General features: G+C 36.0%; 1 protein-coding gene across 1 annotated transcript in view; it reads right to left on the bottom strand.

Annotated features, from left to right (window-relative positions):
- Positions 1-22,205, bottom strand: part of LOC110580771 (ovostatin homolog 2-like) — a 50,026-nt gene that overhangs the window by 10,369 nt on the left and 17,452 nt on the right. The window contains 13 exon segments of the mRNA XM_021690433.2: positions 178-259; positions 1,012-1,188; positions 2,243-2,326; positions 3,089-3,140; positions 3,949-4,067; positions 6,383-6,512; positions 7,116-7,344; positions 7,768-7,864; positions 10,417-10,564; positions 11,369-11,539; positions 20,612-20,761; positions 21,423-21,593; positions 21,596-21,627. Of these exon segments, the coding sequence (XP_021546108.2) occupies positions 178-259; positions 1,012-1,188; positions 2,243-2,326; positions 3,089-3,140; positions 3,949-4,067; positions 6,383-6,512; positions 7,116-7,344; positions 7,768-7,864; positions 10,417-10,564; positions 11,369-11,539; positions 20,612-20,761; positions 21,423-21,593; positions 21,596-21,627 (1,642 nt within the window).

The raw sequence follows: 22,205 nt of genomic DNA, 5'->3' as shown, positions 1-22,205 counted from the left end.
ACATGGTCGCATTAGAATCAGAAGAATCAAACACTTTAGCTTCTCCGATTCATCTCTGTAAATTCACTTTGAAACCCATTTTGCTTCCAAATCCCACCATATTCAATTCCTTCAGACCGTCCCATGCCCTCCTCAGATCACTCCTATATTATTTAAAATAAAATTTTCATCTCTTACCACATGCTTCCTTTCTGATTCCTCTGACGAAACACACTATATGAACCATCATAGTTTTTGAAAGACAACTGCTTTTGATAACCTAAAGTAAAAAACCATAAGAAATTATCTTTTTAATCTAAGAAAATTAGAAGAAAAAGAATGGCATAGTACAAGCCCCGTGTTTGGGTTTTAGACAGACATAAATTACTAGATTGATCATTTCAGGTTTAATTTCTGAAACTCAGGGTCTCTATTCATAGTGAGAAAAACTAAGTCCTACTTTATAGGGTTTTAATGACAAGACATTACATCTGATTATGCCCAGCTCAGTAATAGGTACTTAACCAATCGTTTAATACCGTTTCATTAAGGTTAATTGACTTCTGTGTTATCTTTCTGAAAAGAAAACCTGAAGGAATTATACCCTTGGGCCTTTCCTTGCTAACATATTTTACAAGATTTATATACCCTTTTTCTACATACAAATCCAATCACTTCATTGCAATGGAACACCATTGAGCAAACAAATATAGAAGTTAATAAGTGAACTACTTATAGCTACTATTAGTAACAGTAGCAACAAACAAGGTAGCTTGGCAAAATATTCAGATTAAAAAAAAACTGGGCTCATAATTTGAAATGTTATTGTTCTAAGTTATGAAGCTAAATGACCACAAAGATACTGAAGTAAAAAATAAAAAAAGAATAGTGAGGACTCAGAGCACCCCAGTTCAGAGTTCAGATCCAGTTTCTCTCCATGAGAAAACCTCATAATAATAGCTTTATGACATCTTAGTATTAGTAACAATTGATTTTGTTTTTTATGGGCAGAAATTACTTAAGTGGTCTCACCGTTAGACAAGAAAAAGAGAGCCTTAGATTTAACTTCCTCTGTCAACTGTTTAGTAGATTTCAGATAGTCAAGGACATAGATGTCTGATGCTATTAGGGCAATATTCTGCTCTCCACATCCGTAGGGCATTTGGAGAAGATTCTCCAGATTTTGCATTGCAAGTCCTAAAATATCCCCTAAAAATAAAAAAAGCAGAAGGTTACTACTGCTTCTAGTTGGCATCTCAGCATTAATAACTCTGGATAAAAGAGGCATAGTGGAAGCAGGAAATATTTAAAATTGCATTTAAAAGGTGGAGACAAGGAAAGTTCTCATGAGGTAATTCTAAAGAGGAGATAGGCATGAAGGGTGAAGTTAAAGGAGTTTCTGGTATGAAAAATAGTTCTGAAAATCTCATTACCAGAGAGAGGGGGAAGTTAGAAAAGTGTGTGTTTGTTTGCTTGTTGTTATTATTGTGCATGAGTTTTCCTGTTACTGAGGAAATTCCCACCATCTTGAACAAGCAGAGTTTATTCTCATGCTTCAAAAGGGAATTTAAGGGGCGCCTAGGTGGCTCAGTCAGTTAAGGGTCTACCTTCAGCTCAGGTCATGATCCCAGGGTCCTAGGATCGAGCTCTCTGCTCTGCAGGGAGCCTCCTTTCCCTCTCCCTCTGCCTGCTTCTCCCACTCCCCCTGCTTGTGCTCTCTGTCAAATGAATAAATACAGTCTTTTTTTTTTTAATATTTTATTTATTTTATTTGAGACAGAGAGAATGAGAGACAGAGAGCACGAGAGGGAGGAGGGTCAGAGGGAGAAGCAGACTCCCTGCCGAGCAGGGAGCCCGATGCGGGACTCGATCCTGGGACTCCAGGATCATGACCTGAGCCGAAGGGAGTCGCCTAATCAACTGAGCCACCCAGGCGCCCCTAAATACAGTCTTTTTTAAAAAAAAGGGAATTTAATATTTCAGATGAATGAACTATGAAAAGAAGCCTTTGCTTTCTAAATGCCAGTTATCATCCAGCAAAACAAGTGTTTCCTAGGGACATAGATTTGAAAGTTGTACTACTGTAAGCCCTTCAGATCCCACATGGAAACAAGCATAGAGGATGACCTTCAATAGTACTTCCTTCCAACTAATACTTTAGAAAAGTCTCTCCATCCTGTTATTTTAAGGATTATTATTTTTTTAAGATTACCTCAATCAAAATTTTCAAATCATCGTGAAAAACAAAACTTAACCAACTTACCCACAACAGTGAAAAAGGCCCTGGCGGATCCTTCTACTACACTGTTTGGCAGGTCCAAAACTACCTGCTTGGAGGCTTTGGTCCCTAGAAAGAAAATAGTGATAAAAAAGATAATGTGATAACTTTCTTTTATAAACAATAACAGCAGATATGCGGGACAAACATATTAGGAAATAGATTCCATTATTTACTTTTATTTTGCAAGTTGCTTGTTAGAAAAGATGAAACTGACATTTCTGATCTAGTTTAGAATAACAGTACATTCAGAAAATGGTATGTGTATGTGTGCATTGGATAATGGCCCTTATTTTCCCCTAGTTTAGTGCTTAAAATACTTATGTATGAAAAAAGTGTAAGAAACTACTGACTATGGCATATAAAACTGCACACACAAAAGGAAAAGCTTGGAGACTCCCACTAAAATCAGATCAGCATCAACAAGATGGCCACAAAGCAGGTGATTGAGGGGCAGTGATGTAGCTCTCAGATGCTTTATCCCAAGAGTACAAAGGGCATAATCCTGATCTTCCTCTGTCCAATACTGTGCTGCGATCATGATGAGAGGAGCCAAAAATATATAAGATGGGAAAAATGGGGTGAGGCAGACCAATGTCATAGGTGAACTAAAAAAAAAAAAAAATCTCATAAATAAATATACTTTTTGTTAGCCAAAATTATACAGTGAAGATAGGGCATGAAATGAGGTAATCCTCCACTAGGTACTTAAAAGGGAATCACTGAGATGACTCAGTGGCAAAGAAACCAATGTAGAAGGAGAGGAAATAAACTGACCCTATTGATAATTTTTCTTTGGGACTAATTTGACCGCCTAAAAGGTCCTCTTACCTTTTGTACAGATAAGGAAACTTTGAGTCATTTCTTTTTCAATACCTTCAGGCTGTCAAAGAGTAAACAAAAACAAGCACAAAATAATGAGTCTGGGTCACCTTCCACGTAGGAAACATAATCAAGCATTAGCTCATATAGACATGGCTGGCACACGTTTGTCCCTGGGAGATGATCCATTCATCGCCCCCTTCTGTTTAAGTTTGAAAGTCGCTGTACATTACCAAGACCCACTTTAGAACCTGTGTTCCCATAGTTCGGACAGAGATAACTTTGATGTCATTGTGGGACACTCTCAACTCCTCTGAACCTGTCTAGCATCTCCAATAGATAAACGAAAGTGTTTTGCAGAGTATGGAAAGGCCAAGAGGCAACGTGAGAAATATGCACTGACAAGTGTTAATTCTTTCTGAGGATGATGAGAACGACACGGGAGTGTAGGACAAGAAATTTTGTCTCGGATTCGAGAGTCAGTTAAAAAAAAGGAAGGGAAGAGCAACAGGCCTACTGGAAACGTGAGCAGGAGTAAGCAAAATATCATCAAGCCTGTTTCAAGTGTTAAGTTTTACTATCCTGGGGTCAGGTATTAATTAATGAAAGGATGAATTTTTTTTTCCTCTAAATTTTTCTTTCTTTCTTTCTTTTTTTTATTATGTTATGTTAATCACCATACATTACATCATTAGTTTTTGATGTAGTGCTCCATGATTCATTTTTATTGCTGTTTTAATTCATATAAAATGATGTATCTGGTGTAAAGGTAACTCTAGTCAATTAACTAAGCCTGTTCAAAAAGAACGTCTTTTCATATTTAACTTATTTCTTATCTGGAAGAGCTTGACAGTTTTGCATGTACATACCTCTACCAACAGACTTTTGACCACAGTATCTTTCCAGTTTAGATTCTGCTGCTCAGGTCCTTCTTTTGGGCAGGCACTACTTTGTCTGGACTCAGCAACTGCAGTGATACTCACTTTACCTGGAAAACATTCCCGAATATAAGTTAAATGATGATTGGCCCCTCCTGTAATGGGAAATGATTAGAGTCAAATGAACCACATCTTGAATTGAATGAACTGCATACTATTATCATATTTATGCTTAGACCAAAATAACTTGCTCTTTCTCTTGCCTGAAGATAATTTGGTATGTTCTGTTTTACCTGTACCTGTTTCAAGATCCCTTATATTAAATAAATATTTGTTATCTAAAAAACAAAACAAACAGACAAACAAAAAGCAGAATCAAACCTATAAATACAGAGAACAAACTGATGGTTGCCAGAGGGAAGGGGGTTGGGGGGATGAGCAAAATGGGTGAAGGGGAGAGGGAGATACAGGCCCCCAGTTATGGAATGAATGTCATGGGAATAAAAGGCACAGCATGGGGAACAGAGTCAATAGATTGTAACAGCCTTGTATGGTGACAGATGGTAGCTAGACTTGTGGTGAGCACAGCATAACCTATAGAGATATTGAATCACTGTACACCTGAAACTAATATAACATCGTGAGCCAACTATACTCAGATAAAGAAGTTTCCAAAAATCAACCAAACAAAAAATAAGTGACTCATTTACTTAATTAAAAAGTAAGAAATTTTAAGGAAAAATAATAATTTGCAAAGCCAACAGAGCCAATTCCTTGGTAACTGCTTATCAAGGTTACATATGCCGATATGGGCACAGAACATCAAATACCCAGGGCTCTTAACTTCTCCCAAGTCTGAATGAACAAAAATAGTAAAATATGACATAGTGGAAAGGGCATTGGATTTAAATTAATGCTAGCAAGGAATCTTTTTTTTTTAACTTCTTGTGAATCATAGGTCATGCAATTAAAACTGATCTTCAGTTTCCTTACTTATAAAAACTAGATGATTGAAAAAGAGATTTCTTGGGGCATCTGGGTGGCTCAGTTATTAAGCGTCTGCCTTCGGCTCAGGTCAGTTTTGCATGTACATACCTCTACCAACAGGATCCCAGGACCCTGGGATCGAGCCCCGCACCGGGCTCCCTGCTCGGCGGGAAGCCTGCTTCTCTCTCTCCCACCCCCCCTGCTTCTGTTCCTTCCCTCACTGTGTCTCGCTCTGTCAAATAAATAAATAAAATCTTTAAAAAAAAAAGAAAAAGAGATTTCTTTTGTTTAGTATTACTGTATGCCTATATATATATAACCAATTTACTATTCTTGTTTTTGCTTGTTGCTGTGTTTTGTCTCATTTCTTTTTAAGAAAGCCTTTGATTCTCCAATCTTAGAACTATGTCCCCCAGGTAAGGCCATAAAACTTGCCACAAAAAATGCCATGCAGTGTTCTATCTTAATTGCCAAGGTAAGATTTTTGAAGACATAGTGTAGTCAGAACAATTGAGAAACAAAATCTATCAGGAAAACTAGTTTTAGTCAGACCAACCTCACAGGTGAACTAAAACAACCTCATAAATAAACTCTTTGCTGCCCCAAATAATACAATGAATAGGGGACATGAAATAAAGGAAGTTTTAATGACAATTTTTTACATGAGTGATAATGAGCATCATGCATCTACCACATCTAGCTTTTTCTGTGTACTAGACTCTTTTTAACCCTTCCCTTGTATTTTCAACAGGATACTTTCAAATTTATTTTTTTATATTACAGATAATACATGCGTGAAGACAATATTCTACTCAGTGTTTGATCTCCATCCAAGTGTTCACTATTTTTGGTATCTCATGATATATTTAGTAAATTCGCAAATCCTGGCAATTTGTGATTGAGGAGTAATTTTGGGATTGATGACACTTGTTCATGATGGTGGGTGAAGGAGCAAGTTAGAAGTGAAGGAACTGGGCAACATTAATGAAAATATAACTTTCTTTTAGAATATGATATATGGATTTGATAGATCATGAAAACTGGCATTTATATCGTATTTCAATCACATTATGCTTTTATACAAATGAATGGTGGTTTTGCTCTACATAAGCATGAGCTACCGGAAATTAGGTTATAAAATTAACTGAGAATTTTAAAAAAGGAGAGGGAGAAAATTATGTTTGTATAGAAGATGTAAGGAAAATAAAGGAAGGCATTAAAAATAGGCTGGTTTCCCCCTTCACCTATTTCACCCAACCCGAGGATTGAAAGTGTACTTATTATGACGAGGCCTGAATAATGTATAGAATTGTTGAATCACTGTACCGTGCACCTGAAACCAATATAACACTATATGTTAACTGCACTGGAATTAAAAGTAAAAAAAAAAAACAAACCTGGCTTTCCACGAGAGATTGGCATACACATAGATGCTTACCCAACGTCTTAGGTAATAGAGTCCAGACATATGTTTTCTTCTCTCCAGCCTGGATAACCTCACTGCCATTGTTTTTAGGCGTGCTGATATTTGCCTCAAAATCCTGGGATGCTTCTAGCTGAACAGAAATCTAAAAAAAAAAAAAAAAAAAAAAAGTCATGCAATGAAGGTGGCACTCTAAATTATTTGCTGTTACTACTCCTCTTCCCATCTTGAGAAAATGAACTATTTTAAGTTAGCAAAAATTAAAGATACCAAATGACTTCTCACAAGAATAAAAATAGGCTAGAACACACATCATTATGAAATTATGAAATGACATTGTCAAGGCAGTATTTAAAACTTTGCTGTGAATTAAAGCAACTGTCTTTGTCTAAGGAATATGGAAACAGGTCTTAATACTTTTTTTTTTTTTTAAAGATTTTATTTATTTATTTGAGAGAGAGAGAGTGAGAGAGAGCAAGCACATGAGAGGGGGTAGGGTCAGAGGGAGAAGCAGACTCCCCGCCGAGCAGGGAGCCCGATGTGGGACTCGATCCCGGGACTCCAGGATCATGACCTGAGCCGAAGGCAGTCGCTTAACCAACTGAGCCACCCAGGCGCCCGGGTCTTAATACTTTATAGTACCATTTTGCCCTTGAGAATAAAAAGAATATGGCAATATTCAAGGAAAATATTGAGAGATCTTTTGGCTTTGTTAGATTTTGTCTCCAGGTCAAAGGGAACAGCTTACCTCTACACATGTGTTCAGGTAGCTGAAGACATTGACAATCAAATCAGATTGTTCATTTCGAACAACTGAAAAGGGCAAAATCATTTCAACAAAGAAAGGTTGGGAGATTTCCAGAGTAGCTGTTGATGAAATGCCAAATCCAGCATGACCATTCACACAGAAGCCATCTGCCTGCCACTGGGTTATAGTATCAGGGATGCGGAAGGACACATTTGCTGAGCCTGAGGAACTAAAGAGAGATCGCTGATGAAATGCATTCTTTGTCTAAACAAGGAAATTTAGTCCAGAGCAAGCAAAAAGGTACTAACTGAAGGTTAAAAGTAAGTTAAAAGGTTTAGACAGAGCGTTAGATAACAATCTTGAGAGCTAGATTTCTACGAAATTTATCCTTAAAAACCTCACATTTCTTTAAACACTGCATTATTTTTTAAAAATTGAGGTAGCTTACATCTCTCTGCATGAGATTAATAAACGAGAAACAATGCTATAGAAAAAAATAAAATAAACTACGTGGTCAGTACATACAAATGAATAGTATAATGTATTTTACAAATATGCTAGTGCTTTATATATCCAGGAGTAAAGTTTAAGAGATCACAACAAAAAGAAAATAGAAATAAAGACATGTAGGAGAGAAAACTCAAAAACTCACTTGACACTGACGAGGTCCCATATCCACGTCTCTGGAAAGTTTGTTCTTACTGTTTCTCTTATAGCCTGTTCAACATAGTCAAAATTCTCCTTCATGCCTTCACGAGCTAAAAGAAAAGAGAAATGCTTTCTTTGGAGAGAATAAAGGTATGGGCTTCAATGACACACACTTTTAGCCATTTCTTTAACCACATATGCTTTGCTCCCAGGGCTCATTGCTAATAAATGTACATCTCAACCAAGGCATCTGCATTTTGCTGTTCAAATCTCTGCCATTACTAAAAACCACAACAAACAGACAAAAACAACAATCACGCTACATTGTTCCTCTACAACCAAATGTAGAGGAAAGTGATTTTTATTCACTGAATGGAGTTTCTCATTTGACATTCTGGTGTCTGCCAGTTCCACTATGCTAATATTACCTTCCCTGAAGTTTCTAGTCTCATTAATATTACTAATTCTAAAGAACACTTTCTTTCTCTTGCTTGGCCTCTAGGCTGTATTTGGCATTCTTAATCACGGTGTTCTTCTTAAACAGTCACTGTTGTTAACCTCTGTGACACCATACCCTTTTCGTCCTCTTCTCTTTTGCCATTCTCATTTGAGGATGTAATCTCTCCCTCTTTGACTTGTTCCTAAGAGCTCTGTTTTAGGTCCTCTTCTTTATTCACTGTCTCCCCATTGACAGCCTCACACATGGCACCATTACAATACCTGAGCTGATGTCTGCCCCTTTCCCCCCACCCCTGCGTCTCCTGCCTGGACCTCTCTTCTGAGCTCCAGACTTATGCATGTCACACCCTTATGCACACATTTCTTTTCAGATGATTTTTAGGCATTTCAAGTGAAACTCTTCCAAAAGTAGACACATTATATCTTCCCCCTGCTTCTCCCCAGTATTTCCTGTCTCCATGAAAGGTACCAAAATCCACTCAACCAAATCAGAAACTTGAGTTGTCCTTGATCCCACACTTTCAACCTGCATTTCCTATCCTAATGAACCTGATGAAAACTGCCGGAAAACAGCTCTCAAATCTATCCATGATTCTCTATTTCCACTGCCTTTTTATGGTACTCCAAGCACCACTGTCTCTCAACTTAATTACTAGCATTTAGAACATTTCATACAAACAGCCCAAATCCCAACCCCCTTTTCCACACAGCAGCCAGGGTTCTCTTTTAAAAACACATATTAGATTGTTGGCTGAAAACTTGTCAATAGTGCATTATTCATGAAAATGAATTCCACACTCTTTAAGTCTTCATGAGCTGTCTTCATGAGCTGTCTATCTCTCTTGCTTCAGCTGCCTTTACCCTGGCCCTGGAACCATCCTTCTGACATTCTGAACCGCTTTTATTTTCTTAGCTAGTCTTTCAGAGTACTTTCCTCTCTGCTTGGAATGCCCTTCTGTCTCTTTTTGTGGTGCATTATTGTTCATCTTTCAGGTCTTGGTATAAATGCTCTTTCCTTCAGGGGGATATAATAAGCCTTTGAGGAATTTATATCTTCTATTCATATTCTTTCCATGTAATGCACTCTCCCAAGGCTTTGGAATTACCTGTCTCACTGTAATGCTTCCCTGTTAGACTAAAATTCTAGGACAGTAGAGATTAAGCCACTGCATTTACAATGTGTGACTCTGTGCCTGGCCTCAATAAATGTTTGTTGAGTGAATTAACAAATGCATAACTGAAGAAAGAAGAGATGAAAATGAATGACTTTGGGTTTCATTTTATTTTATTGAAAGATACTAAAAAGTTGAAATGTTTCTGATAAAGCTTACTGAATATGGTGTAATCAAGTAGCAGAAAAGTGGGGAGTGGGGAGCTTCAACCTCTTGGCTAGGACTCCAAAGTGGTTTCAAACTCGACTTTATAGGGCCTCTTGACTACTCACCAAGTCCACCTTTGTATAAAGTTGTCAGGCCTTTCATTTTTCTCAAGTCGTTTCTGGATCAGACCCACTTCAATTAATGGACTAATTTAATGTTACGTAGAAGGATTTAAGAGTGCTATTCAAGTATTTTCAGACCTGGAATTCAGCTTTGATTTCAGTTCTGTTTTGCTGATCTTGTTTATTTTGCTTCTCTGACTAAATTTCTGTTTTGAAAATCTGCCCTAGTTACCTCATTCATCTAAGACTGTGGCTGATTTTTGTGCTTATAGCCTTTCCAATAGAAAATGGACTAATATTTGAAAATGCTTTTCTGATACTAGCTTTTTGGCTATCTGGGAGTTAAAATACCTTTTGCCTTGAACTCTGTGTATTATGGTTTATACATAATAAAGGTATAAGGGCCCCATCAGGACACCTCATTCTCCCGTATCACACTCACTTATAATGACTGTCCTCCCACATCCCTCATCCCTACACATTGCCTCCTTCCTATGCTCTTCTGCTATTGTGTTCTACCCAATAAAAAAAAATTTCCTTTCATAGCTGAAGCTAATCTTTCCCTTTAACAAAATCAAACCAAAACAAAAACCATTTCTGGTCTGCCTTATTCACTTGCAAGATTTCTAGATGTAGCCAAAAACATGGTACAATTCACACCTAAGTCCCAATTTTTATAGTTTTATCCCAAATACACCCAATTCCATGAATTCTTTTAGCCGTCTCTCAGACACAAAATTCTAGATTACCCACATGCAGTTCTGGATGGGGCATAACTGTACACTGGTGCATATTCTTCTGAGGCTAGATACAATGGCCTAGGGACTCGCAGCCTTCGCTCCATTGAACATACTTCTGGTTTCCGGTAATGAAGATTGGTAAAGACTTTCAGACCCATAGCCTTCAAAGAAACAAACAGGAAAAGAAAGTTGTGCATTTCTTTTATGTAAGACCCAAAAAGGCCTATCAACTATATTATAATCATAAGTAGATGATATATACAGGTTTCCTCTGCTAGCAAGGGTCTGGGATTTTAGAAGTCAAGTCACCTCTATTTGATGTATGGAAAGTCTTTAATCTGGAACAAAAATAATAAGCACTATGATTTATCTAGCATTTATGTGCTAGGATTTGGCTAAGTATTTTAAATCAGTCCCCACTTAATTCAAAGGGAAAAATACTTATGAGATAAGCACTATCATCACCCTAATTAACACCAAACACACACACACACAAAACAGTCAGTCTTTTGGAGAGTTGGGACTTAAGCTAAAGTCTGTCTAATTATATGCCCCTTTTCTTCTATACCTCTGACCTCAATTATAAAAAATCCTTTTGTGGAGGCCTCAGCATATCTAATTGATAGCCTAGGTTTAGATGGAGCCTGGACTATATTTTAGCCCCTTGATTTGATGATTTCTGCATGACATTTATTGCAGTAAGTTGAAAACTGCCTCATTACTTCAAACATGAGGTTTTTATAACTTCACTGCCACTTGTTTATTGTTAAAAAAGAGAGAAAAATCAACAAAAATTAATATCTCCTTTTTATAAGACAATTTCTGAGTGATCTTTAAACAAATTATGGACACCAATCTCCAAGAATAGGAAGTAAAGTATACAGTTACTAAAACATGGGTATGCATTATGAATACTAAAGTTAAAATTGAGATGAAATAATTTTTAAAATCTTAAATGATCTTACCCTGAGAATATCAGAGATGTCTCCATCCCCATAGTTGCTTACAGGTATGTAATACAAACCATTGTAAAACATATCCCTTTGAGGAACGCAAGGGTCAAGCTTGCCATCATCAAGGTTGAACCCATGATGGAAATAACCATATAGTTCTATATTTGGAAGCAGGTTGTACACCTATGAGAAAAATCACATGGTTCCCAATGATTTTAAACATTCCTTTTATTTTTACAAAATTGGCAAGTTTTGTGCCATTATAATTTGTTCTTTTCTTTAAGAGCATAGCCATCACATAGAAGACATGAATAGCCATTTTTCCAAAGAAGGCATCCAGATGGCTAACAAACACATGAAAAGATGCTCAACAGTACTTATAATCAGGAAAATATTAATCAGACCATGATGAGATACCACCTCACACGTGTCAGAATGGCTAAAATTAACAACACAGGAAACAATAGATGTTGGTGAGGATGTGGAGAAAGGGGAACCTTCTTGCACTGTTGGTGGGAATGCAAACCGGTTCAGCCACTCTGAAAAACAATATAGAGTTTCCTCAAAAAGTTGAAAATAGAACCACCCTATGATCCAGCAATTGCACTACTATAGGTATTTACCCAAAGGATACAAAAATACAGATTCAAAGGGGTACCTGCACCCCGATATTTATAGCAGCATTATCAACAATAGCCAAACTAACTGATGAATGTATAAAGAAGATGTGGTATATATATGCAATGGAATATTACTCAGCCATCAAAAAGAATGAAATCTTGCCATTCACAAAGGTGTGGATGGATCTAGAGGGTATTATGCTAAGTGAAATAAGTCAGAGAAAGACAAATACCATATGATTTCACTCTTATGTGGAATTTAAGAAATGAAACAGATGAACATATGGGAGGGGGGGAAAGAGAGAGAGGGAGGCAAATCATAAGAGACTCTTAAAGATAGAGAACAAACTGAGAGTTGGAGGGAGGTGGGTGGGTGATGGGCTAGATGGGTGATGGGTATTAAGCAGGGCACTTGTCCTGTTGAACACTGGGTGTTGTATGTAAATGATGAATCACTGAATTCTACCCCTGAAACAAACATTGCATTCTATGTTAACTAACTAGAATTTAAATAAAAATTTGAAGGAAAAAAAAAAGAGCATAGCCATGATATTTAATCTAACACTTTTGAGTTAATTCATCCTTTCAGAAGAGGGTATCTTCAGTTTTGTTCGAGATGGTCAATGTCATGTTCATAAACTTTTTCAGCTTTGGTTCAGGACTTAGGATAGCATGTAGGCAAGAGATGCCTGAAGATCTATGGATTATTCCAAGGCCTAATTTACACATGATCCATTGCAATTATAATGCTAGAACCCCCAGCTGTCTGGTAGCTGTCTGATTTTAATCTTCTTACATATCCTTCCAAAGAAAATATAAAATCAAAGAGAAATAATAATATGCCTGACTGTGTCTTTAACATTACTGGGATATAGATAATACCACGACCTTCAAATTATTTGTTAGTAAAGAAATAAACACCAAATTCCAACACAGTTCTGTACTGCTGCTGAAAATCTGAGGGTATGGAAAGTTGGAGAGGGAATGCTTAAGAGAGTAGGACAAAGAAGAGACTGGATGGAGAAATGAGAGGAAATACACACCAAATCAACTCCAGATAAAGAAAGTACTACATTCAGTATCAAAATATGAGTCATAGTTCTTAGATTCAATATATGATACAAGGAAGGGGGTTGAAATGAGTGGGCCTGGAAGTGGCAGCTCCCAAAAGCATGGCTGATGGGAAATAGTCAGATTATTAGAACAAGTGTGATGCTCCTTGGAAAGGGAAATAAAAATATGCCCATCTCCACTCCTATTTCCATCGTTAACAACATTTTTTTAAAAAAAGAAATTGCATTTCATTAAAATAACAGGAAAAGGCACTCTACCCAGGAACACTGTCCACAAAAATATTAAGAACTGGAGAAAATTAATACCATACAAAACCAGTATAAGATAAAATAGAAAACGCAAATCGGAACGTTTTAGCTAATGCAACTTACCTGCTAAAGTAACTTACTAACTGAATATATAAATAAATAAACAGAAAAGCCATCCCAAAACACTTCATATAAATCAAATAATCTTAAACATTCATTTGGGGTATTAAAAAAGCACCATGAATTAGAAATTCAATAAAGAAAGGATGGAAGAATGGAAATGAACAAAACCTAGGAAGAAATAAAATGATAATTTATTAAAGTCAGAAAGAGTCAGAATAATATCAGAAATAAACTCTATAAGGAGCTCAAGAAAAAACAGATTGAAAGAAAACTTTAAAAAGCAACATAAAAATAAAGAAAAAAAGAATAAAAATGAGAGAAAAATAAATTAAAATGAGTCATAGGCAAAGTAGTTGAACTGGAAAGCCAGCAAAGAAGTTCCAATATATTTATAGAGTTTTTCTAGAGGGAGAAAAATGGAAAAACCAGTATTTAAAATTATAATCCAAGACAAATTCTGGAAATAAAAGATGAATTTACACAATGCATGGGTCTACTGAATACCTGGTAAAACTTCTCCTAAACAATAGATTCTGAGAGATTTTACTAAGATAGTTTTACTAAAGCTATTAGACTTTAAGTATTAAAAAAAAAAAAAAGCCTCAAGGCCTTCAGGAATACTTTTTAAGGGCAAATGATTTAAACATGTCAGAATTCTTGAAAGCAATAGTCAAAGTAAGGCAATAGTGGAATATCATTTTCAAGAAACTTAAAGAAAGGGGAAACAAGGATTTAAGATATAGATAACTTGTCCTTCCCACAAAAAAGCTTTAGTGAAACAATTGTGAATATGCGAAAATCAGGGAATTCTATACCCATATGACCTTCTGAGGAGTCTAGTATAAAAAAGCTTTATACAACCAAAAGGTGACTGAGGAAGTGGGCAGAACTTTGTGGATATGGAGAGAAAAGTAGAATGTAAGTGTAGTATGTTTTGACAAAGAAGTAAAGATTCAAATTTAAAATGAGAGAAAAGGGAAAAATGCAATAAAATTATGGACTGTGGTGTAGGTAACAGGAAGGAGTCAAAGGATACTACTTAAAAATGGCTAGATTTAATTATGAGGCAAGAAAAAAGTGAGATTAGAGTATTAAAAAAGATAAAAATACAAAGACAATCACTAAAATAAAAATTAAACCTCAGCTCAATACAAGAAGAAATTTGAAAACATAGCAAAGAAAAACTCAAAAAGCTAAAGAAATAAAGTAAATTTGAATAATGCACAGTAATGATAACAAAAACATTATGATAGAGTTGATATCTAACATATCAATCATATCCATACAAGTGAGTGGACTTAATTTTCCTTAAAAATGGCTTTTTAAAAAAAGCAAAATCCAGCACTATACTATGTAGAAAAAAACCCATAATATACAATATTTCAAAATATTAAAACTAAAGGCCAGGTAAGTGAAATTAATAAGAAACAGAGGTTATAATTATCTTGATATCAGAAAAAGTAGAATTAGGGCCAAAAGGCATCAAATAAGATAGAGAAGAGCACTTTCCAGGGCAACCCCTCCATTGTGTAATAAAGGTATAAGAGTTATGAATATCTGTGCCCCAGATAATACAGCAACCACTTACACAAAGCAGAAACAACAGAAGATGCAAGGAGGAGCAGACAGAAACACTCTTAATAGGGTAGTTTAACACACTACTCTCAGTACAAGACAGCTCAAGTGTATAAAAAAATAAAAACAGAATCTTGCCATTTGCAATGATGTGGATGGAGCTAGAGAGTATTATACTACGTCAGAGAAAGACATACCATATGATTTCACTCATACGTGGAATTTAAGAAGGGAAAAAGAGAGAGTGAGAGACAAACCAAGAAACAAACTCTTAACTATAGAGAACAAACTGATGGTTACCAGGAGGAGGTGGGTGGGGGATGGGTTAAATAACCATGGGGATTAAGGAGTGCGCTTGTGATTAAGCACTGGGTGTTGTACGGAGGTGTTGAATCACTATATCGTATACTTGAAACTAATATTGCACTATATGTTAACTAGCTGGAGTTTAAATAAAAACTTGGAAAAAAGTCAGATCTTACGGATATAAAACAAACTGATAAAAGAGACTACATCTTCTGAACTCAAGTGAAGCATTCTCAGAATCTGTTCATATATTTGGGCACACAAAAAAATATCAGTAGTCTCCATAAAATAGAAAGATTACTGATCATGAGGCAATACAACTTGAAATTTAAAAAATCCCCAAATAGGGAGGCCTGTCTACATATAAATTATAGAAGGTTCCACTAAGTAAGTTTTCAGTGAAAGGCTGAGTACAAATATTATAGAATTTCTGAAAAATGATGATGTTAACTGCTACAGATCAGAATCTAAGGGATACTTTAAAAGTAGAGATCAGAGAAAAATTCATAGGCCTTAACACTTAAACCTTAAACTTAAATGAAAATTATGTAAATACTAAATAAAAAAGCTAAAAATAGCACCAACAAAAAGAGCAACAGTAAAGAAGTAATAAGGATAAAAGCAAAAATTAATGTAGTACAATACCCCAAAAAACCCCATTACATCAAATTAATCAACCAAAATCTGAATTTGAAAAAATCAACAAAATAGATAAACCATGAGCAAATTAATACGGAGAAAAAAGGAAGAAGGTAAAAATATACAAAATAAAAGTTACACATAAGGAGGAAAAAATTAAGGAAAAGGAGGATGTAGCTATTGATACAGAGCACATAGTTTTTAAGTATCATGAGATTCCTTTGCACTTTTCAGGACACATAAATTTGAAAACCTATAATAAAAGGTTTCATTTTTTAGGAAAACAAAATTGCCAAAACTGACACCAGTAGAGAGACAAAGCTTAAGCAGACCAATTTTTATAAAAGAAATAGAGAAAGTTATTAAGAAACTACCATGTGCAAAAGCACCAGGCACAGGATAGCCTACCAGTTATTTCGGCTAAGGTCCAGAACAAGGCAAGGATGCTATTCCTCCTGCAATTTAACATTGTACTGCCATTAGGCAAAAATTAAAAAAAAAATAGATGCACGGGGAAAAGAGGAAAGAAAACTATCTCTATTTGCTGGTAATATGGCAGTATACCTATAAAGCCTAGAGAGCCTTTGATAAAACTAACCAAATCAATAAAGGAATTCAGCAAGTTAGCAGAATATAAGATTACTATGCGAAAAATACCTCCCATGTGCCCAAATAATAAGTTAGAATGTATAAGAGAAGAGAAAGCCTCATTTACAATAGCAACAAAAGAGTTAACATGCTCATGAATAAGCTTAACAAGAAACTATATATAGAGTTATTTAAAATTAAAGTTCATGGAAGACATCAAAAGTATTCTTGAACAAATGAAAAGATATTCCTTGCTCTTGATATGACATCTCACCAATAAGATGTAGTTAATTTGATTTATAAATTCCACGCAATCACAATAAAAATTATCATAAACCTTTTCTTGAGTTAGACGAGTCAAAAATAAAATTGCCATGGAAAAATCAAGCATGGAAAAATAGCTAAGGAAACCCTAAAACAGAAGAGCTGAGAGATGAGGATGAGGAGTTGATTCCTACCCAAAATTAATGCACACTACAAAGCTTCCATAATTAAAACAGTGTGGTGCTGACACATCAATAGACAGACCAATGGAACAGAATATAAATTCCAGAAATAAACATAATAACCAATAGAAAAATAGTATATGAAAAAGGTAGTATCACAAATCAGCAAAGATAATGTATTAACTGGATAGACATTAAATTTTAAAAAGAGAGAATTAAATAAATGCTATTCCATTGTCTATGGAATTAAAGATCCCTGGAAAAATAGTTATTTTCAAGGCTAGCACAAAGGAAGTAGAAGATGGGCCTAGAACATATGGTGTCAGAAAATCGATGAGTGCTAAAAACATGATCTGGACATATCACAAGAACATGAAGATGCTCCCACTGGAAAATTTAAGACAATTTAACATAAAAATAATTAAGGATAGTGACGAATTATGAATTCTAAATTATAAATCTTTGAGAAATAAAAATGCTTGCATCCATAAGAGGAAGAGGGAAAATTAGAAAATCATGTTTCCACTATCATACCAATATTGGTTTAGGCAAAAAGTATCAATGGATGCTAACTCTAAGGAAATTTTGATGAGGAGCAGGGTGTACAAATAGTCTTAATAAGCACAAATTGCTTATTAGTTTAAGGAAGAAAATAGCGTATGGAGATATATGGAAACACCTTTATCAGGTGATCAAAATTACCATCACCAATGATGGGCAGATGGATCTTGTGTACCTTGAGAAATACACAGTATCATGTATGTGGTATTCTGGCCAGAGATACATAATCTTGACCCAATCATGAGAAATACCAGACAAACTTAAAATGAGGGACATTTTATCAAAAAACTACTTGAGAGGCGCTCGGGTGGCTTAGTCTGTTAAAAGTCCGACTCTTGATTTCGGCTCACGTCATGATCTCAGGGTCATGAGATGGAGCCCTGTGTCAGGCTCCATGCTGGATGTGGAGCTTGCTTCAGATTCTCTCTCTCCTTCTGCCCCACACCCCTGTTTGTACTCTCTCTCTAAAAAAACAAAACAAAACAAAAAACCCACCCCCCCAAAAAACCCAAAACAACAACAACAACAAACCCAAACAAACAAACACAAATACTTGGCTTATGTTCTCCAAAAATATCAATTTCACAAGGGACAAAGAAAGATTGTGTTCTAGGTTAAACGAAACTAAAGAAACATGAGCACCGAATGCAGTATGTGATCCTGTCTTGGATCTTGCACTAAATTAGGAAAAAATATGTGGTAAAGAGGACATCTGATGAAACTTGAACATAGCTGGCAGATTAGATCCAAAGTATTGAATCAATGTTTAATATCCTAAATTTGATAACTGTATTGTAATTATGCAGGAGAATATCCTTGCTCTTTGGAAATGAACACTGATATATTAAGGAATAGCATGAAGTATTCAACCCACCTCAAATGGTTTAGAAATAAAAATGGAAATGCTATGTACATATATGTGAGGCATGTGTGTGTGTGGTGGGGGGAGACAGAATGAGAAAGAGAAAATAAATGTGGCAAAATGCTAAAAACTGGTGAATGTGGGTAAAGAGTATATGAGAGTTCTCTGTAAAATTCTTACATTTTAAAAAATTATTTAGGGCTCCATGGTCAGCAAGGAGTCTGCTTGAGATTCTATCCTCTCCCTCTGCCCCTCCTCAAAATAAAATCAATAAATAAAATCTTTTAAAAGAAGGGGGACAATTGCATGGCTCAGTTGGTTAAGTTTCTGACTCTAAGTTTCCGCTCAGGTTATGATCCCAGGGTTGTGAGAACCAGCCCTGTGTCGGGCTCCGCTCAGGGCAGTCTCTTTGAGATTCTCTCTCCCTCTCCCTCTGCCCCTTCTCCCCCCGCCCCCCAGCTCTCTCTCTCTTTCTCTCTGAAATAAAATAAATAAAATCTTTAAAATTATTTAAAACTAAAAATTAAACTTATGTAACGTAATATTAAAAGTACTATGAACTTAAATAATATGAATTGGAATACACTCATTTATATAACATTGCTTGATTTACACTGTTAATATGGTTATAGATAATAAACAAGGGCAACTGCCTCTTTTGGCTCTGATATCATATTCAGATTCACTTAAATCTTCAGGTCTGGTGAAGCGCTTCTAAAATTTTCTTTTGGAGGACCCTTAATGGTTTTTCCTCAGGTGGTTTTTCTAAGACCTTGCTACCACCAGTTGTAGGAAGAATGAGCAGAAACTATTTACTCTGACTCCGTGAAACTTTTAGAAAAAAAGTGCATATATATTTTCCACATTTATAGATAAGTTTATCCTTTATTTGTTGATACTTTTCTGACTCTGAAATCAGTTAGAAGCTTCTTAGCACCAATAAGAAATTTATATGTATTTAACTTTTACAACGGGAAAAAATATACAGTTTATGTCATGGTTAATCATTATTAGCATATTGTTATTAATTAATATTTACAGTTTATATTTAAAACTAGCTGTACTATAGAATGTTAAAAGCAGAAAACAAAATTTCATTTTTCAGGGAGATCTCATTTGTAACATATATATGCCTTCAGAAAAGAGATTTAAAAATTGCATCGCAAATGTTCATTTCTGTACAATAAGAGTCCATTTTGTGAAATAAAAAAATATGTTTCAGTGTTAAGATAATGAATGATTTTGAGGATTTCCTTTTTTATGTCTTTGTGTATTTTGCACATTTTCTACACTACACAGGTGCTGTGGTCTGAATGTGTCTTCCCAAAATATATGTGTTGAAATCCTAATGCCCAATGTGATGGAATTAGGAGGTAGAGCCTTTGGGAGTTGAATGGGTCATGAGGGTGGAGCAAGTAGAGAATGAGATTCATGCCCTTATAAAAGATGTCCTTTCCACCACGTGAGAATACAAGAAGTCCACAAACCAGAAGAGGGACCTCACCCTACCATGCTGGCTCCCTGAGCTCAGAATTTCAACCTCCAGAACTGTGAGAAATATTTTTGTTGTTTATAAGCTGCCTAATTTGGGGTGTTTTGTTGCAGCAGCTCGAATGGATTAAAGCAATAGGTATAATTTTAATAAGAAAAAATTTAGGATCATACATCTCAATATTTATATGTTCTTGTGCTAAAAAATAAAGGGAAAATATCCAACAGTTATTAATGAAAAAGTTTTGCTGTCAAACTCAAGAATTGCTGGTCTGGAAATGCTTATGAAAATATAAGCTCTGTTAACAGATAACAACTTTAGATACTGTATCCAAACATATCCTTCAACTCAGAGATTTAACTCTAGGTTTCAAGAAAAATGAAGTATGTAACCCATGAAGGAACAAAGGAAGAAAATATTTGATATTCTCAACATGTTTCATCTCAAATAAAAACATCAGCTGAGGGCGCCCGGGTGGCTCAGTCATTAAGTGTCTGCCTTCAGCTCAGGTCATGATCCCAGGGTCCCGGGATGGAGCCCCACATGGGGCTCCTTGCTCAGCAGGGAGCCTGCTTCCCCCTCTGTCCCTCACCCTGCTCTCGTGCTCTCTCTCACTCTCAAATAAATTTAAAAAAATCTTTAAAAAAACAAAACAAACAAACACAAAACATAAGCTGAAGGGAAGGAATCCGGATGAAAATGAGGAAATCAGAGAGCTTACACTTTCAGCTGACAGCTTGTGTTCTGATTTCAGCAGAAGAACACTTTTATCCACAGCCCGGAGCGCACAGAATGAGTCAGGGGCTGCTTGCAGGTAGAGACTGGTGTTGGAGCCGGGTAGCCCCTGCTCCTTAGAGAACTTTATGCTAACCTAAAGTGGAGGAAGAAAAGGAGAGTAAGATAATTTTAAAAATAAGTTGAATAAATATATTTGAATACATTCAAAATAATTTGAATAAACACCATCTTTTCCAAATAAATGTTTATAGATTTCTTTTTAAAAAAATTTTTTAAAAGATTTTATTTATTTATTCATGAGAGACAGAGAGAGAGAGAGGCAGAGGGAGAAACAGGGTCCCCAAGGAGCAGAGAGCCCGATGCGGGACTCGATCCCAGGACCCCAGGATCATGACCTGAGCCACAGGCAGATGCTTAACCATCTGAGCCACCCAGGCGCCCTGTTTATAGATTTCTGTACCTTTGTTTCTCCTGCCTGTTCTCACCCTTAACTATCCCTACAAGGACATCTTCACCATCCTTCTATCATCTCAGGATTGGCACTGCTACCAGAAGTTACTCATTCTGCTTGGCGATTCCCTCATCCCTAATAATTTAGTTATACCAACATTTACTCTGAGATCACCATGTAAAGGTGATAGTAATTACGTTAGAAGACAACGGGGAGAAAACTGCTCCCTGCTCTCTCGCAAGACAGGCAAGAAACAGAAGTGTCACCTTGTTTTTATTTATTTATTTTTTTAAATTTTTATTTATTTATTTATTTATTTATTTATTTATTTATTTTGCATCACCTTGTTTTTAAAGCACTTGTCAACCTGGAATCTGGCACTGTCAGCCACAATTTCCCCGCTGGGGTGAAGGGTGTAGACCAGCATGACAGCTACGGGAGCCAGATCAGCACTAATGTTCATCAGGAATGAGAAGCTGCCATTCCAGGCTGTGTAAATAGGAGATGGCGTTAACGGATACAGTGCCCGAAGTTTCCTGGCTCACTGGCTACACTTAGCTAAAAGAGAATGGCTTACGGAAAGGAAGAGCAAATTGGGCTTTATTTTAAAGGCAAATCAATTAAATAATGGGAACTATGTACACAAATAAAAAAGACTGCATCATTTAGGCATTGACAATATTTGGGTTTTGGACATCACTTTTCTATAACCTGGCAATAATAGAAACAAGGAGAAATCTTTCTTTGAAATAGTTGGAAGGATATCCTGGGCCATACTACTGCTTTGTAGCCACCGACCATTAACATTAAGTGCTCTTCCTAACCTCCTGACTCTATCCCTATAACATTTCCTTAAAAGGAAAAAAAAATGAAGGCAGAGTCCATAGTAAAAAATGACTGCATTATGTATGCCTTTGTTTCTGATTTCCTTCTGCCCGCTGAGGAAGATAGCTGCTTTCACCATCACCTGTGCAGAACAAAGAAAACAAAATGTGTAACATCATACTATTTCACAGATATTAAAAATGGATATGAATGGTCTAATGAGAATTCTATTCCAAAGAGAGGGAGCTTCTAAGAACAAGTATAAAAAGTAGACTCTACACAATTTGGAAAAGAACACAGA

This window comes from Neomonachus schauinslandi, chromosome 5 (assembly GCF_002201575.2).
Source record: "Neomonachus schauinslandi chromosome 5, ASM220157v2, whole genome shotgun sequence".
In the NCBI taxonomy this organism is placed as follows: Eukaryota; Metazoa; Chordata; class Mammalia; order Carnivora; family Phocidae; genus Neomonachus; species Neomonachus schauinslandi.
Note: the sequence above shows the minus strand (reverse complement) of the source record. Positions and strands in the feature narration are given on the sequence as shown.